Raw genomic sequence first — 16,071 nt, forward strand, 5'->3', positions numbered from 1 at the left:
CTCCATGTGTTTAAGTGATTGCTCAAGGTTAGTCACATGGACAGAAAGTGGCAAAGCAGAGGTTTGAATCCAAACAGTGCTCCTCCTGCTTGCCTAGGAGGCATGGTCTCATGCCCCTAAACTCGCTGAACTTCAGCTTTCAGGGTCCAGGCCTGAGTGAAATTTCCCCCGTTGATTCCTTACAAAGCCAATCTTTGTCACTGATCCCCAAACCAGCCAGTGTCAGCATAGCAGTTCAGATTATGAGTGCCCCCTCCCACTGCCTGGAGCAAGGGCTCCCTGTGTCCCCAGGGGCCACCTGGCTGCAGCCTGGATCTCAGACTGGACAATGATGGTCACTCTCTCCTTCCTGTGGCTCTTCCAGTTGATCAGGGATAAAGCTACAGAAGGCTTTCACCAACAGAGGTGGAGGCCCAAGGTCACCCTTCCCTGTTGTAGATTTTGCTGCTCAGGTAGAATTGAGAGATCTACAGATGTATGACCAGATGTTAGAAAAGGAAAAGTAGAGTGCAAAAAGAAAGTTGATCATCTAGAATGTGTGAAAGAATCAGACAACAGTAAGCTGTGATGTGCTGAAACTTGTTCAAGGAACTGCTCTCTGAGGAACCTGCCAGAATTTGCAGCATTTGCTTGTTTCTGTGGCGTAAATAATCCCACCACAGCCCATTTAGCAACCACTGTGAGGCCGCTGAGTTGGAAGGCGCTGCACTGCTGCCGATCATTATGTAGCATTTCCACCACACAGACACAAGAGACATAGGCAACCTCAAGCGCCGAGATAAAATAAAATGGGAGAGAATCATCAGGAAGTGGTGAGTTTTCAGTTTTTATTACCTTTTTCTTTAATACATATATTTTTACTTGTAATTTTATATAGTCCTGAAAAATTAACACTGGCTCTGTGAGTCAGTAAAAATGGGCTCCATTCAGACATCAGTACCTGTGGAAGTCTGGAGAAAAGACTGTAGTTTGGGGGTGAGCAAGGCCGGAGGACTGTGTGTCTGTACTAGAACAGCAGTTTTCCATATGCCCTCAGCTGCAGCTTAAAAACATCTGGGGAACTGGTCTTGGCCCCAGTACACCTCCACACGCTCATCACCCCTCAAAGAACCAGGGCAAGGGGAGGTAGGAAGTCTCTCTGGATTCTTGCAGACTCCAAGAGGAATCAAATCCTTAGGATAAGAGAGACTAGCGGTTTGAAAAATAGCTGAGCAGTTTTCCATTGTGTGTTTACCTCACGTTTTCTATACCCACTCATCTGTCAATGGGCGCTTAGGTTGTTCCTGTAACTTGGCTATTGTAAAAAGTGTTGCAATGAACATGGGGGTGCATATATCTCTTCAAATTGTGCTTTTGTATTCTTTGGGTAAATACCCAGCAGTGAAGTAACTGCATCATATGGTAATTCTAAATTTTTTGTAGAATTTCCATGCTGTGTTTAATGGACTACTTCTCAGCTTCAAGAAAAAAAAAAGGAAATCTTGCCATTTGTAACAACATGATGGACATAGGGTTTTATGCTAAGGAAAATAAGTGAGATGGTAATTCAGGAGCAGAAACACAAATACCATATGACTTTACTCATGAGGTATATAAAGAAAAAAATTAAACATACAAAACAAAAACAAACATAAGCTATAAGGAAGGGATGATGGGGGGGTTGATACAACATCACTGCCTACTGTTTTTTGATATTTTTCACACATTCTAGGTTATTAACTTTGTTTTTTGTACTCTACTTTCCCATTTCTTATATTCAGTAATACAGCTGTAGATCTCTTAATTCTACATGAGGAGAAAAATCTATAACAGGGAAAGGTGATCTTGGGCCTCCACCTCTCTGTATATATGTTAGAAGAGATCTGGGATGGAATAACTGCTTAAAGTAGAACAATGATTACCATGATTATATATATATATGTGTTTATACATATACACACACACACACACACACTCTGTGTGTGTGTGTGTATACAATGATAATAGAAACTAGACTTTTGGTGAGGAGCATAACATACTATATGTTGATATATGTATGTAACCTGAATTTTATATAATATTGTAAACCAGCACTACTTCAGACTTCAGATTCTATCAGAAGTGGCTGATAGTCCTGTGGATCCGTGGCTGTGGGGAGTGAGGCACAGGACCATTGGTGGAGAGTTTGCAGGTGGCCTGGGATCACCTACAACCTGCACCCTTCCAGCATGGCGTGTCCTGCACTGCTCCAGCAAGGGCACCCCAACATGCTGTTCCACATCCTGGGCCATCCAGTGTAGGTGCCACCATTTGCAGTGGTGACCTTGTCTACACATGGGAGACCCAGATGTTTGAGAAAGAGGGAGAACCCAGCTGCCCATGAAATGACAAGTGAACAATTCACCTTGAAAATGGTTCCCCATCTCTGAAATGTCCTTTTCTGGAAGAAGAGTCTAAACTTCAGTGTCTTAAAGATACAATAAACTTCATAACTGCTTAAATAATTATTTTTATTTAAATAAACAAATAAGACCAGTCTTTTGTTTTATGGGGGCTCAGCCCTCCCCAACATCTCTACCCCCAGGGAGATGACTGAATTCCTCCAGAGTTTCTCCATTCACAGTTAGAGATAAATGATTAAAAATACAAGGACCTGGTCAAGGTATGTCTGAAATTCATTCCCATCTTGAGGAAGGGGGGCAGAAGCTAAATCCCAAAACGCAAAGTCAACCTCCTACAATGAAGAGCCCAGGATGGAACACAGACCAGAGGCATTTATTTCACAACAGCCTGTGCACAGTCCTGTTTCCTCCAATCAGGACAAAGGGACACTGCCCCTGAAGGTGTCTCTGCTGCCGGAAGCAACCCCAGGCAGGTAGATGCAGGAGGTGTTTATTTGGGCTTGGGGTCTGACAGACATGGATTAGACTAGTTTTCTTGGACATATTACCTAACCTCTTTAAACTCATGTAAATCCCACATGCAAACAGAAACTAGTGCACAGCACAGGGTTGTTGGAGATAATCCAGTTGAAGGGCTTAGAAGAATATCTGGGATGGAATAAATGCTTAAAGTAGAACAATGATCACTGTGATTTTTTAAAAAAGATTTATTTATGCTTACAAGAGCTGGAGTGTAAGCCAGAGGTTTGGGGATGGGGGATGAGAGGGTTCGCCAGAGAGAGTGGAGAGCAGAACAGGCAGATCTACTGAAAAATACACTGCTGAGGTGAGCAGCAGGTGAGACAGGAAAGGTCAGCTGCGCCATGTGGGGTTAGCTCCCTGGCCGGCTGGGGATGGAACTTGTGCAACAGTGGTTGGCGATAGCTTGATAGCATTGTCTTTAACCCCTGCGCCATCAGGGAGGCTCAATTACTGTCATTTTTAATATGGTGGGCATGTATAGTGCTTCAATATTATGAAAGCATCCATCCATCAAAGCATCCATCTGACACTAAGAGGATACGTCCTGATAAGCAGTGACATGACTTCAATTAAGAAAAGGAAAGAGTCTTTCCCACTCACTCTAAAGAGATGGCATCTGTTGAAAATTTTTTTAGTGACCCGCTGCAAGGACAGAAACATGTCTGTGGATTAGAATCTATCCACACCTGTCAGAAAACAAAAAGTGTTGAACTTACTTGTTTTAAAAATTATATGAAGGGCCTCCCTGGTGGCCTAGGGGTTATGTCTCAGTGCTACCACCTTGAAGGTCCCAAGGCCTGAGTTTGATCCCCAGCCAAGGAGCTAACCCACATATGGTGCAGCAGATCTCTCCTGTTTCTCCTGCTGCTCCCCTCAGCAGTGTATTTCAGTAGATCTGTCTGGTCTGCTCCCCACTCTGTCTCTGGTGAGGCCCCTCACCCCCCCCCCCACCTTCTTCACCTCTGACCTGCACCCCGGTACTATGCAAAAATAAACAAATAAAATCTTAAAAAGTAATAAACAAAAATCACATCAAGATGTGAAATAATCTTACGTGAAGAATGCCATTTCCAAGGTGGCTAGTAAATTATTATTTTTAGAGAATGTGCTATTCTTATGGGTTGTTTTTTTTTTTTCTCTACCTGTGTATTTATACGTGCATTTACAGAGTGGGGATCAGGCTTTCATCAAACTTTTCTAAAACTGATTCCTCCCCTCTCTCAATCATTGTGTTGCCAACAGTTCCCTGGCATCAAGGCATGCCCTCTGCATGCAGCATTTGCAGGTAGTGCATAGTATTATGTGTGTGTGTTGGGGCAATGTTTGGGGTTAACAGGTAAAGGATTGGTAGGACATGCCTAATGTTGTATCTGGAGAATTTCCACAAATCCACATGGGGCTTCTCCAGAATCTTCAGCCCCAGGTAGTTTGGGGAGTAGGGAAATCATCACTGCTGAGTATTTCTCCCCCTGTAAAAATGTGAAAAATGAAAGCTATTGCATGGGCCCAAGGATAGAGCCTTGCACAGTTCCTGGGGGCATGGCAAGCCATGTGATCAATTCAGAAGTCCAAGATTAAGAAATGCTGCAGTAGGAGTTTCCATTTGGGAGGTGGAACAGAGAAGCAACAGTACAGTAGTTTCTATTTTCAAAACATGGCTCAAGGGCCTCAAATTTAGGGAAGTCATAGCAAAACTTAGACTGTATCAGACAGAAAAGTGCAATTTAGACACCTTGAGGAACCTGTGTTAGTCTTTCTGCACATGAGAACAGGTGGTCTCTGGTTTACATACAGTCCTGATTTACCCACAGGCTCCATAGATCAACAGCAGTCATGGCTAGGATTTTTATGAACTTTCCTTTTCTTCCCTTCTCACAGCTGCTGGGGGATTCCACACTCCTTCTTCTCTTGTGAGGACTCCATTTTTGTCCACGTCCCATTTCCCTCCTTGGGTTGCTGTTCCCACTTTGCAAAAGAGATGGCAAAAGTTGGTGAGTACAGTGATGCCTCTAAAGATGAGACAGGAAGGAGGACAAAAGGAAGGAGGACAGAGAAAACTCCCTTTCTCCTTGTCTGCATCCCCCCCTCCCTACCCCCCTCCCCATCTCTCTCTCCCCTCACCCCTCCCCCTCCTGGAGTCTTCTGGAAGACCTGAAGGGAAGAGAGTTATGGGGCTGGGAGAAGCCTTGCACACTATGAATGCAGTAAAGGTATTCACTCTTTGATTCTTTAAGACAGCCAGGTGGGGCTGGAGGCCCCAGGGCCTGTTGCTTCTACAGACTCCTCTGGGACACCATCAGGGATCACAGAGCAGATGCACTTGAAGTTGCATGTAATGATGCACCTGTGTTTCCCACAGCTCTGACACACACCCCTGACCCACACCAGGATGCTGTGTGAGGCAGGAACTCCATCAGTCAGCAGCTGTGAGCACCCTGCCACTGGTCATAAATGGGGGTGCAGTGCTGCTGGAAGAAGGATTTTTGTTTCAGGAACCAGAGGACCACAGCCAAAGCCCAAGCCACAGTCTGAGCTGGGTAGGGCATCAAGTGGGGCTGGTGGCTCCTGTGCTGAGGCATGAAGCCCTGCATGCCAACTCCACTGACATTCAGCATTTGGACTGATGTCCCCGTCAGTGTCGTCCAAGCTAACTGCTCTAACAGTGCATGCATGCTCTGCAAATTAAAGCTTTCTCATTTTGAAAGACTTAATATGAAAAAGTCCAATTATAATTGAAATCCACTTGCATTATCACAAGAAACTTACGTGCCAATGAAAGAAAAAGAAGAGCTACTGCATTTCTAAACTACAACTTCAACTGATTAAACTTTTTTAAGAAGGTAAAAATGGTTTTAAATATATTACCTGCATATCTATATAGTTTCTCATCACAAGATTATTATGAGACGTTTGAAGAGATTATAAAGCAAACAGCTAAATTAGTAAATATATGCATGTTGTTTCAAGAAAATCATACAGAGAAAAGCTCAGGAAATCAGACTCAAGTTCTTTTTAACTTCAAACAAATCTTTTTAAAATCTTTGTTCAAATTCAGTATCCAATTATCCTCGCAGCATACTTTTTATTTTATTGCTATTTATAGTTTAAGAAAATTTAGTACCTATTTTCTAACAAGCCACAAATTGGGCTCCCCCAATTTATTCCAGTATTCTCTAAAAGTTACATTTTGTGGCTATGAAAAAGATTGGAAAACACCATCTACATTACATTTATTAATGCAGAGTACCCTCTGGTGTCCCATAGACCAACAAAGCCATCCATTGCTAATCATTTTGTTTCTGTGAGTGAGTTCTGATTTCCAAACTCTAGATTACAAACCCAGTATTATCCCAAACTGAGTAGAGAAAGCTGCTTCAAGTAGACAGCGGCAGGTTGCAACTCAGTGTAGTGCATCTTGTCTGCTGTGAGCAACGTCAAGAAAGTCATCTTGTGATGCACTTCATAAAAGACTTCTTCCTGAAGAAGTCCTGGAAGGTGGGGCACACTCTGGCTCAAGTGACTGGCATTGCAACTTTAAAACTCACATTGCTGGCATGCTCCTGAAAGAGCGAGGTTGCTTTTGCACACCTATGTGTAATAACAACCTGATCAAGAAAAATGCAAGAGCTCCAAACATTTTTTCTTTCTTTTCAGTTTTTCTCTCGGTCTTTTTCCAGTCCCCAGATCCAATCGTTACTTAGACTTTAAAAATATTTTTAATAAAACCTCTTCATTCACCTCACCAGATCAAAACTGCAACAGCCTAAGGCATTCATGACCAGGGACCCCTGCTTGAACAATCTTTCACCAGTCCTCTAAAATGCAACTCTATTTGGGAGACCTCTATGTAGGAAGTAAGGCTAATACTTAGTTCCCAGAAGATTAGGTGTGGTTTTAATGAGCTCATTCAAGGGGGCGGGGGTGGGAGTGGCTCTATGCTTCTATTTTTAAAACACTTATAAAGCTCATCCCTCCTAGCTCAAAGACAACAGATGAGGGAGAGATGTCTCTCACGTTGCAGTTAAAGAAACAACCTGGTTTCTAGAGAAAATGCTGAAGTTCATCCTTCAGTTTCAGCCCAGAGGAGACTGGGATGATCTGCTCTTGAGTCAAGGCCAAATTCCACTGAGTCAGTGAGCAGGCAGGTGGGGCTTCTTCCAGCCTGCAAGCAGATGCCCCTGCTGGATCAGTACCTCAGCTGCATCCCTCTCCCTAAGATCCAAAAGTCCCAAGCCCCAAGAAGGGCTTCTTCTCTAGACACTCGGGACACCACGGTGGATATCATTATCATTACACCACTCGCCTGGCTCCAGGGTTTAAAAATATTGGGCGGAGGGGAGGGTTGTGATTTAGTGTCCAATCAATTCTCTCAATTTTATTTGTTAGTTGGGCTGCTTTTACTGAGGGACTCCGTGACTGTCAATCACTCGGATCATCCTGAGAAATGATGGGAGTTCAGATCTACACAGAGGGCTTTGCTGCTCATCTCAGCCAGCCAAGGGCCGCCAGCAATTCCCACATGATTTCCTGGGTTAGAACAGCAAGTCACTTTTCACAGAAAAAAATGTGGAGACTCTCAGAGAATCCGGAGCACTTTTTGGAATCGCAGGGAGTGTGGGTGAGAGGGCCAGGAAAGCACGTGAGTGCTGGAAAGAGGAGGACTTGAGAACTCGGAGTCCAAGGGCTTTTTAATGTGGGCCCTACCTGGGACTTTTTAATGTGGGCCCTACCTGGCTTTTTAATGTGGGCCCGTCCGGGTTGGCAGGCTGAGAGGATGTCTACCTTACATTATGTCTCCTTCTCTGGACTGTCCTGTAGTGTCTGGCTCATATTATTATGGTGCTTGATACTATTGATAGTTTAGTCCTGGGGTAGGGTTTGGGGTGGGGGACTGCAATTCCGTAGGTCCTGGGAATGGCTGACAGAGTGGATTCTTGGAGAGAGGAGCTATTCCCCAGTACCTTCTTCCTGCTTCGCCTGGAGAAAACGCTTTCTCCTCAAGAAGGAACACCATAAATGATCTTTGATCTTCTTGTGAATCAGGGAATCCCAGGCTGGAAACTAGGGTTAAGAGGAGGGCATTGGTGCAAATACACTTAGTAAGAGAACGGTGCCGCGCAAAAATAAGCAGTTCCAGTAAAGACTAAAGAACAAAACCAGCTTTAGCTGGCGGCGTGTGCGGCCCCCTCTCCAGGGGTTACACTCCAGGTTTCGACCCACTATGCCTCGGCTTCCCCAGACCTTTACACCCAGACCGCGCGTGCGGATCGCGATCATGGCACTTGCGTGTGGACATGGACCGACGACACCTGGGCCAGCGCTACGCTTTCCCCCCCACGGGACAGGTGCGCGCGGTTCTGAGAAGGCCTGCGCGGCCCGGGCCTCCCGCAGCGCCGCGGGGAGCTCCAGCGCCTCTTACGCCGGGTGCGCAGAGGAGGGAGAAGAAAAGGGCGCCCCTCCTGGGTGCGTGTCCTTTTCGCCTGGACCTGGGACACCCGAGTGGCGCCGAGGCCGCGAGCACGTTAGGAAACACGATCTTCCTTCGGGGGCCAGGAAGGGGTGCGGAGACAGGGCAGCCCCTCCCAGCTCCGCCTCGGGGTCCTCTCAATCACCAGGTTTTCCGGGGTCCAGGTCCGGGGGAAACTCGTACAGGTGTCCCAGGCCTCGCCAGGGCGGCGGGGCGGCTCTCCGGGGGAGGGAAGGCGCTGCGCCCGGACCCCAGCGCTCAGCCCGCGCGCGCCCGGCGCCGCGCCCCACGTCCTTAGTCCCGCCTCCGGCGCCGCCCGGCTGCCCCGAGGGCGCACGGGGGAGGGAGGCGGAATTTCCCTGCGCGGGGGCTCCAGCTTCCCCGCAACCCGGCAGTCCCTTTCTGTTTACGGAGAGAAAGGGGAAATGGAAAAGTCGGGGAGGCGGTGGCTGGCGTCCGCTGCGCCGCCCCTCGGCGGGTGCAGACGCGGTGAGTCAGGCGCCGAGCTGCACGGCCTGAGCGCACCGGCCGCCCAAGACTCACTCGTCCGCTCGGGTCCGGACGGCGCGCCTCGCTCCGGGGCCGGTCGCCGTGGCTCCAGCCTCTGCCGCCGCCCGCGGACCGCGTGTCCGGGGCGCGCGGGGCCCCGCAGGGTCGGCCACCAGCTGCTCGCCGGGGCGTCAGGGCGGCCGCTGCTGCAGCGCTCCACAGCGGGGGCTCGCGAAGGTCGCAGGTAACTCCAGAGTTCCGCCACTCGGGGGTGTGTTTCTGGTTGTAACCCTCCTGGGTGCCCAGTAGGTTTCCACTCTGAAAGGGAGGGTGCTCCGTCAGAGAGGAGAACCCCCGAGTTCGGGGAAGTGGGGGCGTGCCAGCAGCCCGAGCTGTCGAACTTCTGCCCTCCGCACCGACAGCGGGTGCAGCCGGCACAGCTGGAAAGCACCTTGCGCAAGGGTTTCACGGGGTGCAGACGTGCGGCTCCTCCCCCTTCCTTCTGCTTCCCGGATCCCGAGCTTGTTGGCATTGCGGGTCTGGGCGGTGAGCCGGGAAGCAGGGTCCCGCCGTCGCTGCACCTCCCGCGGGCTCGCCGCCGGGACCCCAGCACTCTGCCTGCTGAGACACGGTGAGTGCAGCGTCTGGGCTGAGGGCCCCTCTTCTGCCCGCACCAATAATCCCTTTTAGCCTCCCCTGGCCGTGAGGGATCGGTGGAAGAGCATGGGGGTGGTGGAGCAAAAGCCTTTTAAATAACTGAAACTTAATTTTACGCTAATAAGCAGACGCTATTCTGTGACTAAAGGGTGGTGATGGCAGAACACTAATGATGGGTTTTTGGTAAGAAACAATGTTTGGGGGAAGAAGTTATCCCCCAGTTATTTCCTGGTAGTAATGAGAGATCAGGACTGAAATTATTTCATTTCTGGTAGAATAATGACGCTAGAAGAAAGAGAAGGGCCGCTTGCTCGGGAATTATCCTAAACCGAACAGGGAAGACCACAAACTGTGTTGTAAGTGAACCGTTGCACAGTCTGTCTGTTTCCCTTTTGAAAGATATTTTGGCCCAGAAGAAAGGACTGCTCTTGAATAAAAGCAGGGAAAGAAACACTAAAGCAGTTGCTTCACATGTCTGGGCCCTGCGTCTTAAGTATTTGCCAAGTAGAACATAATCTGATTCTGCCGCAAGCCGTCAACTCTGATGGATTGAGGATTGTGGGCAGTAGTTCTGGCAAGTGGCTCTGATGGACTTTGTCCTAAAGAAGGATTGGATGGCTGCTGCATCTAGGGTTTGGAAAGCTTCTGTGCAGCTCGGATGCGTCATTCTGGGGTTTTCTGAGAACAAAAATGTAAGTGCTGTGCCCTGAGAGACAATGTACTACTTTGGCAGAAAAATCTTTTAAATGGTTACACAAGACATAATCATCCTTTGTTAGGCAGTAGTTGTGCGGGTAGTCTTGATCATTTTCATTCACACTTGCCAGGAAACCCTTAACTTTTGTTTATATAGCTGGAAATAGCCAAGAGTATGTCATTCATATTAAGGAATGTGATTTCCTCTGGGTTTTATTGCTGATTTCCAAAATAATTCAAAGCAAATAATTTTGACTGTGTTTACCATCTCATCATTTCAAAAATTGGCATCATTTTCTTCTACATTAAGAAGTAGGAAGTTTATGAGGGTATTTATTGGAAACTGTGGGGAGGGACCTTTATTGCTAAAGTAGAATACCTTTACAATTCATACTTTTCTAGCTAGGTCTGGATCATGAATAACTTGAAACCCATTGGCATATTGTTTGCTTAATTGAGGCCTGAAACTGCTGAGGCTTTTTGCAGGGGCATTGATTGGGTGGACTCCTCAACAATGTTGCTTGGGGAGCATTGATTTGTAGAGTGGAGCCCAGCCCTGCATTGCTAAGGAGGTACACCTAGCACCCAGGGTAGTCTCTGTCACACATGCCACCCCACCCTTTTCCTTCCCTTCTCTCCCAGGTTGAAATTCAGGGGTTAAACATCACAACCTAACCTGTCTCTTTTCTCTGCATCAGATCACTGACTTGAAATACATGGACTTTGCCTCTCTTTCTTGAATCATGTTAGTTTTTTTTATTTTCTCTCAGTTCAACCATCTGATATGTAAGTCTAGGAGCAATGGAACTTCTTGGTCACTGGGGTCCTAAGTTAGGCAGTTTCTGTTTTAACTTCTATTTCACAACACATTCTACAAAAAGAAACTAACTAAATGGCTCAGTGAAAGTTGAATGTTCCTCCATTAACCCAACAAATACCTTGCATAATTCAACAAACTCCAAGAACCTGAATCACAATCTCCTTCAAAGATGTGCAGTATTTCTGAGAGGGAGCTTCCTTTGCTGGCTAGATTGAACTGTAGTGATAACAGCCATCAAAGCAATTCATAAAGTTTATTTTCTTTGCCTCTTATTTTAGATACAATCTTTCAAATCTTACTGTGAGGAAACCAGGGGAATAGTAGCCACATCCCATTTGCAGATAAGAAAGGAGGTCTAATGTGATAACTGCAAAGCTGGGCTCTGACTCAGACCCTCTCTCTTTCATGCACATAGAAGCAGCCACCAGATACACAGCTCATTTATAGTGCACTAGACATGTGCGCATAAACTCTTAAATTCTCACCTTGTGAAGTGAGTACTGTTCTTCCATTTTACAGATGGGGTAAGTTGAGGTGAAGAGGTTAAGATACCCAAGATCCTGCAGACAGTATGAAGGGATTTGGATTTGACCCTGAACATTCTAGATGGAACACCAGACTGCAGGATGCTAGCTTGCTTTCCTAAGACGTAATTTGTATATCAGAATATGATCAAGGAAGTTAATGTTGACATGAAGTTGCCTAATTCTTTTCTCAAATGAAGTTCACTCAGAGACTGTTGACTAGATTGTTTGCAGGTGCTGGTAGCTCCTAAGTAGAACATTTCCTGGAGCTTTGTACTTGAGCTCCAAGGTTGAGCCTGTGGCTTTTAGTTAAATATCTTAAGGTCTTGTGCTTTTAAGAACCTAAAATATCTTTCAGGAAGAGATTGTGTTTTCAGGAGCATAATAGTTTAAGTAAACATACATGCTTCCAAATTCTCTTAGACCTCTTAAGTCTTTTTATCTTTAGTCCTTTGGAATGGAGTTCTTATAAAGTCCTGAGTAATAGTATCTTTTTTTTACCCTTAAGTTACCTTCTTTTTCTCATTTACAGATGACCAGGTGTGGCACCCAATTTGGATATAGGAACTGAAGTACACTATTGACTAGTATAGTTAGTTAGCTTTATCCGTAGACTTGACTTTCCTGGCCTCTTTTTAATACCACAACTTCTAGAGATATTAAATTAATATTATTGGGACTTTAAGATGTATGCTTTGTACTATTAAAGAATTCTGGCCTGAAGGGAAAAAAAATTGATTCACAGGTTAAATGAATGTTCTTTCTGGTACTAATCACTGATGGAACCAGGAATTCGAGTTTGTTGTCACTCTTCAAAATGAGCTGCATGAATCCATTGCATCAGAATTAGTCCTAAAACTTTATCACCATCAGACTTGCTTAGATTAAAATTCATTTTGCATGCTTCTGACTTCAATGCTTGCCAATTTAGTTCCTGATTTTAGAAAGTGATTCTTTTCTTCAAAGTCACCCAAAGCATAATAACCACAGAGTTCCATGCAGTGAGGATCGCTCCCTGGGAGAGCAGAAGGGTTTGTAGGGTTGGAAGATGTAAAGGGGTGTGGAGTCAGCTCTACATATTCTTGAGCTGCTCAAATTGGTGTTTATGTTTAATGAAAGTTTGTCTTCAGGGGCAGTAGCTGATGCCACAGTTCAGTGAGTACCCAGTAAGCTCTCAGCAGTTCAGGTTTCCTCTCTGCAAAGTGAGTGCTGTACTAAAGGTTATCTGAGGTCTTTTTTCTCCCCTCTCAACTTGAATTCACATACTCTATTGAACAGAACTCGCATTTTATAAATATGGGCACGGAGAAGCCCATTCCACAGAAGCCCATTCCCCCTTCTTGTGTTTCAGTTTACCATTATCTGCAAATGTAGATGCAAATATAATAAACTATTTGTATTTGCTTTTACAGACTCTCTAGAAAGCATAACAGTAATGGAGTACATGAGCACTGGAAGTGACAATAAAGAAGAAATTGATTTATTAATTAAACATTTGAACGTTTCCGATGTAATAGACATTATGGAAAATCTTTACACATGTGAAGAACCAAGTCTAATGACTATGTGTCAAGACAGTAATCAAAACCAGGAGTGCTCAGAGTCTCTGTTACTCAGTGGTCAAGAGACGCCTTGGTTGTCGTCGGTCAGATATGGAACTGTGGAGGATTTACTCGCTTTTGCAAACCACATATCCAATACCACCAAGCGTTTTTATCAACACCGACCACAAGAATCTGGAATTTTATTAAATATGGTAAGTTTTATTTCTCCTGATCAGTTGAGTGCAGTGTGTCCAGCATTACTATAGTAGCTTTATTTAATTGCATCTAAACTTGATTTAGATGGGCTACCAGGTGTTATTTTTTAAAAAAAATGGAAAATTTATAAGAATTGCTTCCATGTTAATGTTGCAGGAATTCTTCATAAAAGCTTCCATTCAAAGAATCTTGATCATATTTTAGTAGTTGTTCCTCAAGTAGGTAATTAAAAAGAAAGTACTTTAATCTAACAATTCTTTTTTTTTAAGATTTATTTATTTATGCATACAAGAGCTGGGGTACAGGCCAGAGGTAGGCGGGGGTGAGAGGATTCACCAGAGACAGAGTGGGGAACAGAACAGGTAGACTGACCGAAGTACACTGCTGAGGAAAGCAGGGGGCGAGACAGGAGAGGTCTCCTGTGCCTTGTGCATTGCTCCCTGGTGGTCCAGGAATTCAATTCGTGCTGCAGTGGCTGCTGACAGCTTCATAGGTTGTGTCTTAACCCCTTGCACCACAAGGGAGGCCCAATCTAACAATTCTTTTAAAACATTATAAGGCTCATTTATCAATTAGGCAGAAGAGAAAGACTTAGTGAGAATCTTTCATGTGAAAGGGAAAAATATACTTTGTCTTTAATAAATCCTTCTGAGGGCTAAATATTTTGTTCCTCTCTTGTCATGTTTTGAAATGTCACACTATAATACTGACTAAATTTAGTTCTTGCAGAAATGTAGTTGTGGACAGTAAATAGCTATCCATAGATTCACTCTCTTTAATTGAAGTATGACTGACAAATGGTGTAGGTACTTAGTCATCCCAAGTATGTAAATAATCCAAAACATTGTGACAACATTTTGTTGCCACATTAGTAGATCAGGTGATGTGTTAAGTGTACCTGGGATTCTGTGAGTCTTTCAGTATGTCAAAGGTAAATATAGTTGCTGGCTAAAGGTAATCTCATTTTTTAAAAAGAAAACTTGCAAAGGAGTAGGGGTGACTCAAAAAACATGCTTGTTGATGAAAGTGACTCCCTTTCCTTTGGTATATCTAATGTAGGGGGGAGGTTAGTGCTGAATGATTAGAGTCTAAATAGGGTACTTAATTATTTTGGTTTTTTGCATACCATATTCATTCAGTGAAAAACATCACAGTCATTTAGGTCAGCTATGTGGTAAATTGTCCTGTGAGAAATCAGTTTTGTTCAATTATAGCTCAACATGTGAGCAAGATTGCATTTTGTATAGTTGTGGTTCTTGCTCAGGTCTGACTATACCAAACTGGATTCAATAGTTAACTGTTACTTTACCTTGAATGTTATTGTTTCTTATGCATGAGAAGTAATAATTTGAACTAAAGTAATACCTGATTTTTTTAAACTATAGCTGCAGAACTCTGGTTTAAAATATTACAAATTCCTATAATAAGAAACATAATTATTTATGTTGTTTTCTCTCTTTTTAAAACACTAAATTGTTAAAATGGGTATTTTAAAGATAAATATGCAGAATAAGCTATTGTTGCTTGTAAATACATAGCATCATAAGTATATTTCCTCTGGCCCATCAAACTTATGATGGACCTTGGAACTTTATTGGGTATGTACAGAAGGGAATTCAGGGAGATTATAAGAAACAAAGAAATAACTTCCTGAAAGTTCTGAATTTAAAAAAAAAATGGTGATGCAGAAAAGGAGAGAAGTGAAGATATTAAAATAAAGTGAAATTTTTATCATCAATCTAACTGTGGAATCTAACTGCAGGAATCTAACTGTGTCTCTTGGGCAAATGAGTCTGGTGGCAGGAGACTCTGGAGACCCTGTGACTTCTCGTGACTGATTACCGCTCCCTTTCATAAAGGCAAAGGAATGCCTACTTGCCATATCTGATCATAGCTAGTCTGAGAAAAGGCTTACCCTTAGCTCCCTTTCTTCCTCACCTGGTGCTCTCCTTGGAACCATCCTACTGTTAAGAACTTTCTTGTCCCATTGTCTTCCACCTAATGCTCTGATCAAAATCTATCTGTGCTGAGCTTCCTTTGCTGTTCCTTCTCGGTTTTGTTACATAATAGCTAACTATGTAACAAATATAAATTATCTAGCAAATAAGGTAAAAATCCATCAGTAAAGTGTGTCTACATGTGATAGAACAGATGCTTTCCTTCAAGTATCATACTTTCAATTTGCTAGATAGAGCTTAAACATCTACAGTGTATCAAGAACTTTTCTAGTTGCTAGAGATACAGTGTTGAGCAGTCTGTGCCCTCTGGTAGCTAATTGCCTGGTGTATTCAGGGGACAAGTAAGCAGGCAATTACAAGACAGTGTGGTCTTCCCCAATACAACCCCTAATTGCTATGGGCACACACAGGGAGATTTCACATAGCCATGAGGGTAGGTAGGAAATAAGAGGATGTCATAGAGGCTTCCAGGAGTAATTGATGTCTATGCTGGCGTCTGAAGTATTGAGTTAGCAAAATGAAGAGGAAAATGAAGAGGATGGAGATCCAGGAGTGTTTCAGATGAAGAGACTAACTAGTATGTGCAAAGGCATAAAGGTCTAGAGACATGTTGTGTTTCAGGCAATCAACAACCACAATGCCCATGGAATTAGTTAGGGCAGAGGACCAGAAATTATGAAACTATCCTGAAGCACAGGAATGTTGAATGGTGGTTTGTGTGTGTACGTGTGGGTGCTATTTTCCTAAAAATAGGATTTGTTAAAGATTCTACCAACACTCAGCAGGGCCTGGGGAAG

At 44.3% G+C, this 16,071-nt stretch overlaps 1 protein-coding gene across 3 annotated transcripts in view; it reads left to right on the forward strand.

The window, feature by feature from the left end:
• Nucleotides 1-746: 746 nt before the first annotated feature.
• The window catches only part of MAP3K8 (mitogen-activated protein kinase kinase kinase 8), a 31,193-nt gene continuing 15,868 nt past the window's right edge, over nucleotides 747-16,071 (forward strand). Inside the window, exons 1-3 of one of the 3 annotated variants that reach the window (XM_054695045.1) lie at nucleotides 747-812; nucleotides 4,782-4,894; nucleotides 12,969-13,312. In XM_054695045.1, coding sequence (XP_054551020.1) covers nucleotides 4,882-4,894; nucleotides 12,969-13,312 — 357 coding nt within the window. In that variant the 5' untranslated portion in view covers nucleotides 747-812; nucleotides 4,782-4,881. Of the gene's footprint in view, nucleotides 813-4,781; nucleotides 4,895-9,078; nucleotides 9,104-9,446; nucleotides 9,491-12,968; nucleotides 13,313-16,071 lie in introns of those variants that run through there. The other 2 variants (XM_054695044.1, XM_037510516.2) reach the window with 2 other exon arrangements.

The sequence above is a fragment of the Talpa occidentalis genome, unplaced genomic scaffold, assembly GCF_014898055.3.
Source record: "Talpa occidentalis isolate TD23 unplaced genomic scaffold, MPIMG_talOcc4v2.1 talOcc4.14, whole genome shotgun sequence".
In the NCBI taxonomy this organism is placed as follows: Eukaryota; Metazoa; Chordata; class Mammalia; order Eulipotyphla; family Talpidae; genus Talpa; species Talpa occidentalis.